This window comes from Cebidichthys violaceus, unplaced genomic scaffold, assembly GCF_023349555.1.
Source record: "Cebidichthys violaceus isolate CVI_PGR_0920_01 unplaced genomic scaffold, fCebVio1.0.p SCAF_12, whole genome shotgun sequence".
Classification (NCBI taxonomy): Eukaryota; Metazoa; Chordata; class Actinopteri; order Perciformes; family Stichaeidae; genus Cebidichthys; species Cebidichthys violaceus.
Window position 1 is genome coordinate 16,071,020 of NW_027176285.1, and position 15,390 is coordinate 16,086,409.

Here is a 15,390-nt window from a genome sequence, read left to right on the forward strand (position 1 = left end):
ACATGGTGGGCCCGCAAACACAATTATATAGACGTCTCTCCTATCCTCTGCAGAAATAAAGTAAAAAAATAATAAATACCACACACACACACACACACACACACACACACACAGGTGAACTGTGACACAGACTTTATTTACTAAACACCTGCAGGTACTACAGATATGAGATTACAGATGTGAGCAGATAGAAAGCACCACTCATGGACTCACACAGCTGGAGGTTCCTTTAGAGAGGGTTCACCCCCCCCCCCAAAAAAAAATAAAATAAAAAAAATAAAACCTTTAAAAATGCTTTTTGCAAAATTAAAAACACTTATGCAAGAATAAATGGATCAAACAGATCAGATATTAAGGTTGCACTACAGCGAGTCACGAGAGGCAGAAAATAAGTGAAATGATAGAGAGAGACACACACACACACACACACACACACACACACACACACACACACACACACACACACACACACACACACACACACACACACACACGTGTTATGGCGCCATCTCCTTCCAAGAAAGTAGAAAGAACTGTGGGCCTATCTAAGCTAAGCACTTCTGAAATAACTGTTTCTATGTAAATATATACACACACTTTATACAGCTCTTTGTCTTTCTATGAAAAACACAAAATATTAAAATGTATTTTTTCTCCCTATATCACACTGGCACATTTATCCCAACTTAAAAGCAGAAGTGTTACATTTTTGGGGAAACGAGCTTATTCAATTTCTGGCGTACTTTTTTTAGCAGTTGGTTAGCTTAGCACAAAGACTGGAAACGGAGGGAAATAGCTAGCCTAGCTCTGCACCTAGAATATCAGCCATACGCCATACACACAAGTGGGATCAATCTTATCAAACTCTACGCCAGAAAGTGAAGAAACCAAAATGTCAATCGACTCCTTTAAAGCCAAACTTAACCCCCCCCCCCCAAAAAAAAAGCACTTAAATTTGAGAGTGTAAAAAGATATTAGATGTCTGAAAATAAAAATGTATTTGAATGGTTCTTTAACCGTTCTGAGAGCATGCTTCTTCATTTAGACTAGAGTGTGGTTAAACGTTGGGGGGGGGGGGGGGTAGTAAAACTCACATAATGTCCCTTACAAAAAACAAAAGAAGAAGATTACATTCTGCATGCTGTACTGAAATGAGGGAGATGAAGGAGATGAGGACTCGGGGCGGCTCACAACACCAAAAGTTATCACACAGATGACTTTACTCCAATGACGGCACAAGAATCTCCTTAAAAAGAAAAAAGAACTATTACACCGGCACAGAAACATGTTTGCTGTTTGACAGCTTAGGATTTTTCAAAACTCCTCAAAATAAGAAATGGACTTCTAGATAGACGGCGTCGTGTGCGATGGTGAGGGGGAGGAGAGGCCGAGCAGAGGGAGCGGTACGGCGGCGCGGCGTCACTCTTCACGTCCCTCCTCCTAGAAGAAGCGTCCAGAGTACTGCCTCACACTGGAATCAGAGACAGATGAAGGTAAGGGCATTTTTATTAGAACGTTAAGAATATTTATTTGAACCGGAACGCGACATTGGGGTCAGGAGAGCTGGCAATGCTGCACACTGTAAGGCATTCTGTCATGTGGATTGCAAAAAGGTGTAAAAAGTATGCTGAGGTCAAGGCCGGAAATAAATGACGGAGCAGACAGGATGACTGGGGGGGGGGGAACTAAAAAGCTCTTCAAGCTGAAATACTGGTGTAAGGAAAACTAAAAAGAGGCTCAACATTATGTTGTTCTGGCATAATGTGAAAATGTAAATGTTTATCTAAAACACCGACTTCAGTAAAATGTCATGTTCACACATTACGTTTAATAAAATAAGAGCAGCAGCTAACGATCATTAAATCATCGGTTAATCTGTCAAAATGACCCAAGTAACCTCCTGAAAAGCAGCAGATCCTCACATCCCATAAGCTGAAACCATCAAATGCTTGATGCTAGAATAATGTCACAGGAGCACATGCCTGTTCTGCAGCAGGTACTGGGCGTTCTGGATCTGGTCCTGTGTTCCTGTGATGGTGATGATGCGGTCCTCGGAGCCCTCTAGTGGTTCATCGATCTTGATGGACGCCCCGGACTCGTGGCGGATCTGCTTGATCCTCTGGCCTCCCTTGCCGATGATGGAGCCGGCCAGCTGTGGAACAACCACACGGGACGGTCGGAAAGGTCTTCTTCTGTCGCCTGTCGTACTGAGAGTGAGCGGACGTCTTACTTACATCTTTAGGGATGGTGACTTGCGTGGTGATGACCGGGCCTCCGATATCGCTGTACGAGCCTCTACCACCTGAGGTCAGAGGTGAGAGAGAAGGACAGTTAGTCTTTAACTACAGCGTGCAGCAGGAGGAAACAATCCCTTTAGGGTAGGAAACAAGACGCTGGGACTAGAACAATCCATCCCCACTCACCGGACTGAAAGTGCTCCCAGGAAGAATTGTTGTCTTTGAACGCATTGGAAAAGGCAACGAGAAAGTGAAAAATGAAAATACACCACAGGGACAAAGACGAGAGATAGTGCGACAGTAAACAAGAAAACACAGCAAATGGCCAAGACAAACAGCCCCCCCCCCCCCCCCGTGTGTGTGCGCGCTCTAACAAATACGTTGAAGGAAATAAATGGAGTTAATTCACGGATGATGTCCCAGGGTGTGGCGACGTGTCATGACCTGAACCATCAGGCCACCATACAGGTTTTCATTCATTCCCTTTAACACAGGCTTAAACAAACACATGACGCCTGAAATGTTCTGCTTCTGTTGACTTTTGTTTCATTCAACGATGCGTCACGGCACCGAGGTCATAATTAGCATCATGTTCAGAGGCATTTCCGTAAATGGGGAGCATATAATGTGGTTTAATATGAAGTGTATATTAACTACGACCTCAGCAATAAACGTGTTGGTTTGAGTTTACGCATTCTGACAATGTCACCAAAACCCGTGACATCATGAGCGTCGTAGAGACAGCTGTTCTGGCGGGGCTGTTGTGTCGGACTGCATCAGTTTGTACAAGTGTTCCTGGTGAAGTGGACTCAGAGCGTACGGTCCAACCGTGGACTAAAAGACACAGCCTCTACGGGACATGTCTGAAATGAATGGTGGCTAAAACTATGATAAGTCCCGAGATTAATAATAATAATAACACTCACCATATCCACCTCCACTCTGCATTCCAGGGTTGATTGGAAGACGAAAAAAAGAAGGTAAACAGAAAACGGTTTTAATGACAGTATACTATCAGAACCTGTGATAAACCATAAACATTCTGTTATATTGGCCGGTACTGGGTCGGATCACAGGCAAGGATCTGAGTCTGTGCTGGTTTGACAGCATTAAGCAGCTTCTGCTCATTAATCTGTGACGTTCATGCTTCAAACATCTTAATCCGCTTCGTCTGAAAACTACATTATCGGTTTGAAATCTGAGGCCCGCAGGCCACTGAAACCACCTGAGGGCCACCCTGAGACCACGAGTGCTTCTGGAGTTATTCATTAAAAAAAAAGATCACCACAGCAGTGGAAGGTCACGCCTATCCCACAACACTGTGATGGTGATAATGTGTCACTGGCTTTCACACACCTTTTGTGGACACTCCCGAAGGGAGACACGCCGTCACGGTCACCAGCATGTTGGACCTGCAGTTCAGGTCCAACGTGTACCGTCTGCACGGGCCAGGTGGACACCAACTGCAGCGGTTCAGAACCGTAGGAGGTAAACCCGTTGGGGTGCCATCTACAGGCAAGGACAGGAAACGCGTCTGCAAATTTTGACACTTGCAGGTCAATGAGCGTGAGGACGGTCTCACGCCATCTCAAGCGCCAACGATGGGGATGGCTAAGAATGGTCTCCAGCGCCTCGTTGAACCAATAATAACAAGGAATTTAGGGTTAAAGTCAGGCGAACGAGGGTCACGCCCAGCATTACAACGGTGTGCCTAATAAAGAGGCCACTAAGTGTATTTCTGCTGATTATGAGGAGGACAAGAGCTCACACAGCGCTCAGGATTCTGGGTAGTTTGGAGCGTGAAGATCTTTTTTTAAAGCGGATGCCATAAGAAAATTAAAGTATTAAAACTAATTATACTGAAGCGTTTTTAATGCACAAGGATTGAGAAACTATCCGGTCTATTACTTTTTATATCTAGAATTCATTACTTATACTTAGGACTTAATATACTAGTTTGCCTTAACTTCTTAAAGCCACTCTAATGTTGACAGAGTGGTGGAAATGCTAAAGTGTTGAAGTTATTTGAGCATCTAATCAACTAACAGTGAACTGCATGTTGTATTTATTAAGCTTCAGATGAGTAAACGATTATTATCTATTATCAAAGGACATCTTCGTATCATATTTCAGTATCGGTTCCTCTCTTACCGTTTACATTTATTTACATTTAGATAAGAAAAATGGTCCTTGATATGAATGATGTTTTGGATCGCATCATGTTTGTTCTTAAATCTCAATAATTAATAATTCATTAACTGACGGTGTTCCATCGGTGTTTATCAGTCAAGCGTATTCTTCTCGCCTTGTTGTTGAAACTATTTGCTCGCAGCGAACACCTGAAGGAAGCCTGTGCAGCCACTGCTTTTGGTTCTCAGCTCGAGTTCATCCGCTAGCCCGCCGGATCTCTGGACTACGTACTCGGCTGCTCTGTGGTAACCACGGAGACAACTGTTGCCAGGCAACAACAGGCCCTAATATCAGTGTGCACAAAAAAACGGTGAAAAAAGCAGCACGGTGTCCGTGTGTCTCCACGCTTGTACTACAATCAGAAAAAAAGAAAAAAAAAAAAAAAGGAATTCCAATCACGTTATTAAAAAAAAATGCACAACTAGAACGCTGCAAACACACACCGAGCATGACATCAGCACTCACCATGCTGTCGTAGCGGTCTCCTCCCCGGCCTCTTCTGTCACTGAAGACAAAGAGGCGAGCATTAGTACGGTTACTCTCCTCTACGGGACGCTTGACTCTGGAAGTGTCTAGCGGGTCAGAGCCGTTGGACCGGTATTTAGAAAAGCTGCGAAGTGTGAGAGGACATGCTAGACTCTACAGGTGACCTGTGATCAGACTCTGAATCAGGGCCGCCGGGGTTGACAGTCTGCCACTGAGCAACTTGCACCGATATCTGTCGCTCTTGCTTTCGAGAGAAATCAAACGCCGCTCCGTATTCACCTTGGTCTGTCGTCCATGCCGCCGTGGTAGCTGCCATGTGAGAACCTGTCTCCCCTGCGAACAAGAAAAAAAGATAGACGTATAAATGTCCAACCGTGTCTAAACCACCGAGCGTCTAAAGGTGCTTTTTGTGGCTCCTCCTCACCCTCCTCTTGGCGGTGGCGGCGGGGGGAGAGGCAGGTTACGCGCCCGGCTTCCCCCTCGTCCACCTCTGCTCAGCGGCGGCGGGGGGCCGCGGCGGGGGCTTATGTCGTCGTAGTCCCTCCTGGAGGGGGGCATGGGTCGGTTTCCACGGACGGGGGGGGGCATGCGCTCGAAGCCGCCGCGCACGCGGATGGGAAAGCCGCCGATCGGTCGCCTGCCTCTCTCCTCGAACAACATGGTGAAACCGCCGTAGTCGTACGTCTCGTCGTAGAAATTGGGGTCATAAGGCTGGGCCCGACCTTTGATCGGCGCCTGGAAAAAATGACAAAGACGGTTCTGCTCTGCTCTAAAACAAACTATACTACCAACTTTAAATAATGGACTTCAGCCTGGAGCCTTTTAACCGTCCTTACGTCTGCAACACTACATTAATATGTCGAGGTCTCAGGTGTAAACTCACCTCTGACACCAGCTCCAGGATCACTTTTATACATTCAACGACGCGTTCTGGCTTCCCTCCCACCAGGACCACTCTGTCAGTGGAGTGTGGACAGCACTCCTGGAACAGCTTGATAGTGGTCTGTGTGTTCTAGTGCGTGGAAACAAGAACATGTCAAGACATATATGAAGAAAATGCAATTCACGTCAGCTAGACAGCAATAGAATACTCTTTATGTACGCAACGTCCTCAACAATCCTGAGATTAACGGCTGTTGGTGCAGCAGCGGCGAGGCGTCTGCTGATCTGGACTCCGTCCTACCTCTCTCAGCTCCTTTATCTTGGCACCTTTTACCCCGATGATGCCCCCTGCCAAGCTCTGATGGATCAGCAGGCGAAGCTCCGAGTCAAAATCAATCCCACTGTAATGCTGGTACTACAGAGACACAAAGCGGGATCAGCGGCGTCAGTGGGCACCGAAACTCTTCACAACGCTTTGCAGCAATTAGATGCTCTAATTACCATATATATATCTATATCTATATATATATATATATATATATATATATATATATATATATATCTATATATATATATATATATATATATATATATATATAGATATATACGACTCCTACGTGACCAATAGAACTGATTCTGATAAAAGCATGTTGTTCTGTAACAATAGCAATCTGTTGTTTCACTCTCTTATAATGCAATTTAAAACTGAACCGATACAAGCAGATAAACAAACATTTAAAGATAATCTAAAAAGTAATATTGGGATTCGCAGATAACCATATTTTTTTTTACAGGATTAGCACCAAAACCTCTGCCTGATGCTAGCTGCTATAATCCATGTAGTCTTGATTTAAAAGATCTGACCAGAAACTATTAAGAAGTAGTAAAATAAGCCAGCTTTAAAAGAAACAACAACATGTTTTTAAAGAAGACTTACAAAGACGCAGAATAATTGTCTGTCGCAGTCTCAAAAAATCATCATATGACAAAAGAAACTCAATAAATCATGACGGTGTTTGGCGAACACAGAAAAACTTGTTCTGGTTTAGAGGAACAACCGAGAAACAAAACTACATACGATAGTGGATCAATATCAGAACGGGTAACGGGTTAACGGGGTACTGGTCGGGTTAAGGGAGTTTGGTTATTTGGAGCATCACGGGTCATCTGGAGCCGGTCAGTCTGAATCCTGCAGTCAATGGCAAAAGGACGGATGTGATGCGCGCCGCTGCCCGTCTGCTCGTGTGTCCTTGTGCTTCACAGGAAAACATCACGGCTCATGCAGAACTCCATTATAAAGTGAACTTCAAATTCTGCCTAATGCTACCCCCCCGCCCCCCCCCCCCGATTCTATTAATTTCCAAAGGCAATGTCATCAATCATCCCGGTCTGCCCTCTGCTCGTGTTCACTTAATTAACAAGGTAATTAACGCGGCGGCTTACCTCCTCTAGAGTCGGTATGATTTTCAGCAGAATGTCTCCGATAGTGTCGATGCTGGCGTTCACGCTCAGGATCCTGTCGGGAACCATTGTGGCCAAAAGGAAGCAAGGTGTTAAAAAAGGGGGGAACAAGAAGTAGAAAACAAAAGCAACAGCAGGTTTTAAAGAAACACACACGAAGCAGTCAAGCAAACGGTAACGAGCAAAACTGACGAAAGGTTTCAAACTACAAAGAAAAGAGAACTTAAGACACAGTCACACTAGACTCATCACATCATAAGCGGACATGCACTCAATCTGATATCATTCTCTAAGTAAGAGAAGCCTCGGGAGGATGGGCAGCTTCAGAACGGCTGAAATTAAAGTCTGGCCACACAGAGTTTTGGGGGGGGGGGGGGGGGATGTGAAAGAGAGACAGATCTTCTATGACCATCCCACCACCAGCAAGTTGGGGACAGGGGGACGTAACAAACTCAAACATAAGCTTGCCGTGACAACCAGCACACCTTCTCATTGGGACCAGGGGTTGTGGAGGAGGTGGGGGGGAGGGAGGGGAGGGAGGAGGAGGAGGAGGGCTCGGGGGCTGAAGGTGAGGAGGAGACGAGGTGGGCAGTAGTAGAGAGGAGTAACAGAGCAGAGGGGGGTTGAGGTGGGGAAGGAAATGCGAGTGGTTACCGACCACTTAGTGGTACAGGACAGGAGCGGGGGGGGTGGGGTGGGGTGGGGGGGTATGAAAGGGTTAGCAGGCAGCTCTGATCCGATGGGGCCTGAGAGAAGTCGAACAGAAGGGATGCAGCACAATGAAGTAAAGACATTGATGAGTGACAGAGTGTGGGGGGGGGGGGGGCGGAGCCTCCAGACAAGCCAGGGGTCTCTCAGAGGTCATGAACAGTGATGCTGACAACAGTAGGGAGGGGGGGGGGGGTCGGAGGTAAGGGGGGCCAGGTGGGCCACAGAACACAGAGAGAGGGGAAAAGATGTCTGCCTTCCAACAGGTTTTCATGGTAAATAAATAAAATTAAACATCACAGCAAGGAACAAGACATCCAACAGCTGCGTCCCGACTATCTGGTCGGTTTGTCCCCTGATTCACTGCGTGGACAATAAACTAAGAACAAAACGTCCAACTGAATGGAGATGCTGAAAATGGACATAAATAATCAAAAAGGAACAATACACGTGTCTTACAAGTAGAGCGGGGGGGGGGGGGGGGGGTATACTGTCATGTATATAGAAATGTTAAAATGAAACAGAAGGCAGGTTATCAAAGACATGTGTTTCACTGTTCTAATCAGGCAGTGAGGCAATAACTGGTGGGACATACCGCTCTGGGCCACTGCTGTCTGGGACTGATACACTGGCATTGTACTGCATGGGCCGAGGTGGCGGTGGTGGTGGTGGTGGTGGTTGTGGTGGAGGAGGTTGGCATTGGGCGGGGGCATTCAATCACAAGATGTCAAGTTAGGTGCCCATTTAAGGAGGGGCGCGGTTTAATGGGCGGGGCCAACCGGGAGTGTCAGGTGGGCGGGCGGGCGGGCGTTCAGGGGCGGGCGGAGGTTGGGCCAACGTCAAGGTGGGCAACGCAGGAGGGGCATGTCGATCCAGTACATGGGCAACGGAGGAAGGTGGCCAAAAATAAAAACAAAAAAGTAAAAAAGGGAGAAGGGAAGAGGGGGAGAAGGAATACATTTTTAATTGAATACAGGCTATACTTTGTCCCAAACGTGAAATGAGAGACTTGAAACTGTGGTGAGTGAAGAAGAACAGGAAGTGACCCGGACAAAGATAAGAATAAAAACTCCCCGTAAAAGACCCCCGTCCCTGAGACTACGTCCACTCGGGCTTTCAACACTGCGAGGGGAACCGGAGTCACACAAGTCCAACAGATCTGTCTAACGACGCCAACCAACTGAAATGTACGTCTGGATCCTTTTTAATTTATCAGACAGATACATGTGCTCCTCAGCTGCAGAACCGTTAGGCCGCATTTCACCCATTTACTCACGTCTGTGCGTAAAGCTTTTATGTTCTTGCCTCCCTTTCCGATAACAGCGCCAGCATTCTGTGGAGGAGAATGAAGTTTTCCTTTAGAAATAATAATAATAATAATAATAATGGCTTTGCAGTGTGACTTAACAGCTAATACGGGTTTTTACTTTGCTCTGCAGCAGCACACGCAGCTCCACCATCTCATCTGCGTTGCGAGAACGCTTGAAGGCATGCTCCTCGTCCATGTCCTCGGCCGGGCGTTTACCTGAAAGGGAAAGAAAACGCAGGTACGACGTCAGCCTGGTCGCTGTTCTGGACGAGGTATCCGTCGGCAACGGACGTCACAACCTGAACGCAACTCAAGCAGAATTGACAATTCCAACTTATAAAAGACTATGATTATCCCCTGATTCAGGACCGTGCCAAATTACCATTACCAGCCACAAACACTTAACAGAAGTGATACAAAAATATGAATACATGGCGAGTGCTGGGTCTACAGCATGGAGAATGGGTTTCATTCAAACGGCCAACTGTACCCTGGAGCGCGTCCAGCACCACCGCGGACCCTTCCCGGATTAAAAGACGGACAGATCTGCTCAGGGCCCACTGAGCAGCAGTCCTCTTGGACAGGAGAGTCCCTCGACCATCTGACACGTCCACATGCTGCAGAGTGTCCGCCAGAAATGTTCAGTTTCTCTACTTCCTCCTCCTCCCTCCCATGAGTGAACTAATTAGCAGATACTGGGTGCAACACTTCACGGGCTCAGTTCGTTTTCTTGCATAACGCATTAGTCCGTTCACGCACTTCACATCACGGTCACAAATAGCTGATCGGGAGACGAAGGTGTGTGTGTGTGTGTGTGTGTGTGTGTGTGTGTGTGTGTGTGTGTGTGTGTGTGTGTGTGTGTGTGTGTGTGATCTTACCGTTAGCGTCAGTGTTGCCGAATGCGATATCTTCGTCCTGGTGTTCGAGTTTCCCCTCCATTGTCTCGCACCTGCAGTGGAATGCAAACAGGCTCCTCTCCCTGGATCTGCAAAATAATAATAATAATAATAATAATAATAATAATACAAATCAGCCTGGCTACATATGACACATCCATCCAATCAAATATTCTGATTAGAGCTGCAACAAACATCATCGGTCTACTAAGGAATAAAATTATTTAAAAAAAAGAAGCAGCAAATCTTTACAAATGAAAAGATGGAAAGAGAGAAAGTTTGGCAACGTCCCAAATGAATCTATTACCAACGTAGTTGCAGATCATTTGTCTGCAGCCTCTAATCTTGACATTGTAAGTCAAGTGTGCATGGATGCAGCTGCATGCATGCATGCATGCATGCATGCATGTCTGGGTAGTCCAGCATCACAACAGTCAGGGCTGTCACCTGAACACGTTAAACGTAGCCTCACACTAGCCTGCACGGTCTCCACTTTAACGCGTGCAGTCCACCTCCACTCACCTCCGCCGTCCTCCAGTCAAACACTGCTCAGGCGGGGTGTGCAGCCATCCCTTACTGTAAGTGAGGCCTTGCTACGTTACAGGGAGACACTGGTCAACGCCTACACAGCTACGGAATTAGCAGCGACCCCCCTTCTTTATTAAAACTAGCATGAGGTTCATCAAGAGCATTTACAGCTAAATCACGCGTCCATTTCTTGACCCATAACAGGTGTTTCGTCACCTGATCTGTCAGTTTGCGAGCAGACGTTAGCTTAGCTTAGCCGCTTTGCTAAGTTGACATTACTTTGCTAAGCTAGCCAGCTCTGCTAAGCTAGCCAGCTGCTTGTCCGTGTGTTTTGCTAGGCGTGTCTACCAGCGACAGCGCGAGGCACACGTTTCTGTATTATAAACGGAGCGAGCCGGCTACGTTATCCTCGTAACATGTCAGCGGCAGTTGACGAAACTAAAGCTAAATGAACGCAGCGTTGCACACTAACGCCACGCAACAAAACAAACCTGCAGCAAAGCCACGTTCACTGCGGTCCTCCGACGGTCTCCTCGCCCAGGAACGTGTGCACGTTTCCAGCATGAGAAGAGGAGACGACTGTGGATTGAGCTCGATTCGTCGACACTCACCCGGTGTTTGTTTGCTTACTGCTGTCAAGTCAGCGCGGGCGGGCGGGGCTTAGACACGCTACAGTCACAGAGGGGGAGTTGACGTAACCGTGTGGTCACCCAGAGCAATGTATCAAACTCTCCGGTAGATTTTGGGGGGTTTTGTTGTCCCAAATTGAGGCTCGCAGGCAGCGCCTTCTCTCAACCCCGCCCCCTCGGCAGACACCCCCATCCACTAACAACCACTGCGTGACTATGAAGCTTTATATGAAGCTTTATATACATATATACACAATCTAATCAGATTTAAAGTACAGCACGAAGTCCTTTACACACTGTCCGTATTTGGGACTTATCCACTGATCTCTACGTACTTCTAGACATGTTGGTTAGTCCTAAAATGTGATGCTTATTTATGTATTTATGTATTTATTTAGCAGGGACAGTGCACGTGAATGAACATTTCAGTTTGCACCTCACTGTAAATGTGCCAGGGTTAGCTAGAGAGTTCATTTTTTTTTGGGCAGGTTATTACAATTTAGTGGTCCAATATCAGTGCAATGCTTTAAACTTATATATATATATATATATATATATATATATATATATATATATATATATATATATATATATATATATATATATATATATATATAACAAGTGTGGATCATTACTGACGATTGATTCCCATTGTATTTGCCAGGTGGGTACACACACAAAGATTCAGCTGATTGATTGATTAGCCGATCAAACGGAGGATTAAATCTATTGTAATGACACTATTGTGATCATCGTTCAAGTGACTTCTCAAGCAAAATGGGGATTTGCTGCTCCTGGGGTGTTCTACTGTGCTTAACCCCATGATGCACAAACCACTGCTGCACTAGAGCCTTATAAATGATTATTAGTATCATTATTATTATTATTATTTGTCAAAGGACAGCAGCTTAGCACTCCTCATGCATGCTGCTAAGGTTTGGCTACTGTGTTATAATAGAAACAACATGATGACATCAAATGATAGAACAATACTTGTTTTGCAGTTCATATCTCATTTCATCCTTGCGGTGCACATGGAGACAGTTGGAGACGTCCTCGTTATCAGTGACTAAAGATGAGGCCTTTTCACAGTTATGGTTGAAGTTTGAAACTCCAGAAATGCAACAAAGAAAATTATCAAAATTACTTTGAAGTCCAACCTGAGCACCTGCACAAACTCAGACTGTGAACCACGTTGAAGATGGTTAATGACGGCTCCCTCCTCATAAGAGATGTTGTAGTTGCTGTAAGTTTAAGCTTCGACTCTACTTTTGCTGCTAATGAAATGCCACTTAAGAGCCTTCCTTCATGGACCTGGCTTAGCGCACACAATCTGTCCTTTTCCCTCACTGAGGAGAAGCTTTGTGCTTCTTTAAAGAACCCTTTTACAGGACAGGTTGCTTCATCTTTATGTTATGCAGAGACTTAACACAGCAATAATCAAACGCAATCAATACAGAATTGTTCAAGCAATCTCAATTTAGCCCCTTTTTTGTTTTCCTTATCGCAGTTCAACTCTGAACCTTATTTGATTGAAGAATAGTGCTGAAGCAGGTATCAGCATCTTTCTGAGAGGGTTGAGAGCAAACAAGAGGATCCCCCCCCCCCCCCATCTCACTCCGTGCCAGCTGTTAAGCCAGAGGACTATAGGCTCCTTAAGCCAGCCAGACTTTGGGGTCGAGAGGGTTCTGCATGGCGGCAGCGTTGTCCTCAGATGGAAAAACTCTGTTCAATCGTCAGAATGAAAATCAACAGTCAGAGCAATCGATGGCGACTCCTTGCTTCTCTAAAGTCCAGGGTTCTTGACCCCATGGACGTCCTCCACACATCTCCAGGAAGGAGGAGGCCGACCGGGTGGAGCTACAGACGATGACCCGCACTAACGCAATACACGACTCGATCGTCATCCCCAGTTCTGGTAAGTTCTGTGCTCCAGGTCATGAGCCAGAGACAACCTCGGTCATGAACTGATGTTTTGCTGATCCGTTCATCAAACCGTCTATTTCAATCCAGATACTTCCTATTTCCTAAACTGCTCGGCCTTCTGTGTACTTTCCCTATTCACTACACACTTACTTAATCCTTTCCTCATAAAAATCATGAATAGTTCAACCATCAAACTTTACCTGATTCTTCACTTTCAATTTGTTATCGGGATAAATCACACATTTCTATTCAATGATTGTTATCACACTTGTTTCTTAGGTTTATCACTTAATCTCTTTTTCCATCTAACCTCCATCTCCTCCTACTGTTGCTCTCCTGCTATCCGACTAACATCTGGCCTTCTCCTCTCATACGGGCTGTAAGGCCTCCGAAACCCATCCTCAATGTCCGTGTTTCAGTCACCATTTCATCCTCACGACATTCACGCTGGATCTTGATAAAAAGGCAAGTTTCATCTTCTTCTAGATGGATCAAAACATGTTGAGTTGATTTCACAATAACTCGTGAATCCAGGGTGATGAGTCGTTTTTAGAAACACCGTTTGCCTGAAACAAATCAAATGTGATGAGTTTGAAACAGAGCTATTGTTTGCATTCACAGCGTTGATGATCCATACACTGAGATACAGTGGATGGTACAGGATGTAGATCAGCGGGCTGAGTCACAGCTGCATCGCTGCACGCCAGGTTCAAGACAAGTCTGCCACCAGCTGGTGCAGGAAGAGGAAGGAGCGGCGTGGCACCAAACTAAATGCACAGGAGGAGGGAAGAACTCTGGGTTCGTCCAGCGATAAAGATGAAACTGTTCTTTCAAAGTTCAGATCTAAAGGTTGCAAGTCGTAGAAAATGAACAAAAACATGCATATAGTTCACTTAAATGAAGGAATGAAGTCATTTAGATGCTCTAGATTCATTTTAATTTCCCTGCAGTGCTGAAATAAACAGGGCCAGAGATCAGCCACCTCACTGCCCATTCATCCCAAACCAGGAGCCTGACTTGTGTCCGTTCTGTTTCACACATCCCTCTTTCTGACAGTGTTGTCACACTTCGTTCAGATATAAAGGATCTATTGCAAAATAAAGAGCTCTCTTCCCTCTCCTATACTCTGAGGTTACCATGGAGACAGATATAATTCAGTTCTTGATGTTTCTCATAAAAAAAAAAAAAAGAAAAAAAAAAAGACTGCGTACATATTTTCATCTGCAACCATAGCGACACTTGACATTGTCAGCGCTATTTGTAAAAAGCAAGTCACCATAGCGACACTAACCATCCAGGCTGTGTCATAGATCATGTGTCCTCGCTGAGCACTCATTATGAGTGAAATTTAGGAATCCACTGGTAAACAGATTTCATTTGATCATTTTGAGAAGACGTTATCGCCTTGATGTTGAGCACTGTAACTCTCAAAGGACTAAAACAAAGAATTAAGGATTTATAGGATGTTTAATCTTCTCAGTTTGAGTCAAGGTACAAAGTAAATGTTGCAATTAATGCCCAAATATTAATAATGTATCTTGGTGAGTGAACGCCAACATGCCCCTAAATATTGTTGAGAAATTCAAATCTATTTAATAGGTCATGGTTTATTTAACTAGAATCAAATCATGCCAGCGCCAAAAATAAACCCTTTACAAAAGATTAAAGTGGGTTGTTTTTTAATTGTGTGCCAAACTTAATAGAGTAAAATACCTTATTTCTGACTTAATTAGCTTTTTGTCAGGGACAATTAAAAAAAACAAAAAAAACAGAAGCAGACCTTTTTGTTTTTTTTGTTGTAATTCTTGCTCCTATATCGCACACGGACCAGTAATTGGAGTGAGACCCATTTGAAAGCTCGCAGACATAGTATAGGTAATTATTTTTCATAGATGCACCCCGTCTTGTGCGTCAACCGTACGTCACACTATAGGCCTAATGGCCAACCGTACAACGGTGTTGGTGAGTGTGTGTGTGTGTGTGTGGAGGGGGGGGGGGGGGGGGGGGGGGGGGGGGGGGGGTGGAAGCGCCGCTTCCATCCAATGCATGGCTTCAGAGCAACTACAACACAAGAGTTTACATCCATATTGTTGTTGTGGCCGCCACTAAACAGGCCATTTGACCCACTTTGTGCAGCC

The 15,390-nt window shown here is 45.3% G+C and overlaps 1 protein-coding gene across 3 annotated transcripts; it reads right to left on the reverse strand.

The window, feature by feature from the left end:
- Window positions 1-115: 115 nt before the first annotated feature.
- On the reverse strand, window positions 116-11,430 carry hnrpkl (heterogeneous nuclear ribonucleoprotein K, like). 3 transcript variants are annotated; one of them, XM_068706740.1, is made up of 16 exons: window positions 11,189-11,430; window positions 10,152-10,258; window positions 9,392-9,489; window positions 9,241-9,297; window positions 8,560-8,603; window positions 7,239-7,311; window positions 6,097-6,210; window positions 5,797-5,925; window positions 5,338-5,648; window positions 5,193-5,246; window positions 4,893-4,932; window positions 3,164-3,179; window positions 2,424-2,456; window positions 2,235-2,302; window positions 1,983-2,152; window positions 116-1,471 (listed from the first exon to the last, which is right to left on the reverse strand). In XM_068706740.1, exons 2-16 carry the CDS (start codon window positions 10,210-10,212, stop codon window positions 1,441-1,443), a joined length of 1,299 nt encoding a protein of 432 aa, XP_068562841.1. In that variant the 5' UTR covers window positions 10,213-10,258; window positions 11,189-11,430; the 3' UTR covers window positions 116-1,440. The 3 variants fall into 3 exon arrangements, with proteins under 3 accessions (XP_068562841.1, XP_068562842.1, XP_068562843.1); XM_068706741.1 differs by lacking the exon at window positions 11,189-11,430 and adding an exon at window positions 10,692-11,160; XM_068706742.1 differs by lacking the exon at window positions 2,424-2,456.
- Between the last annotated feature and the right edge of the window lie 3,960 nt (window positions 11,431-15,390).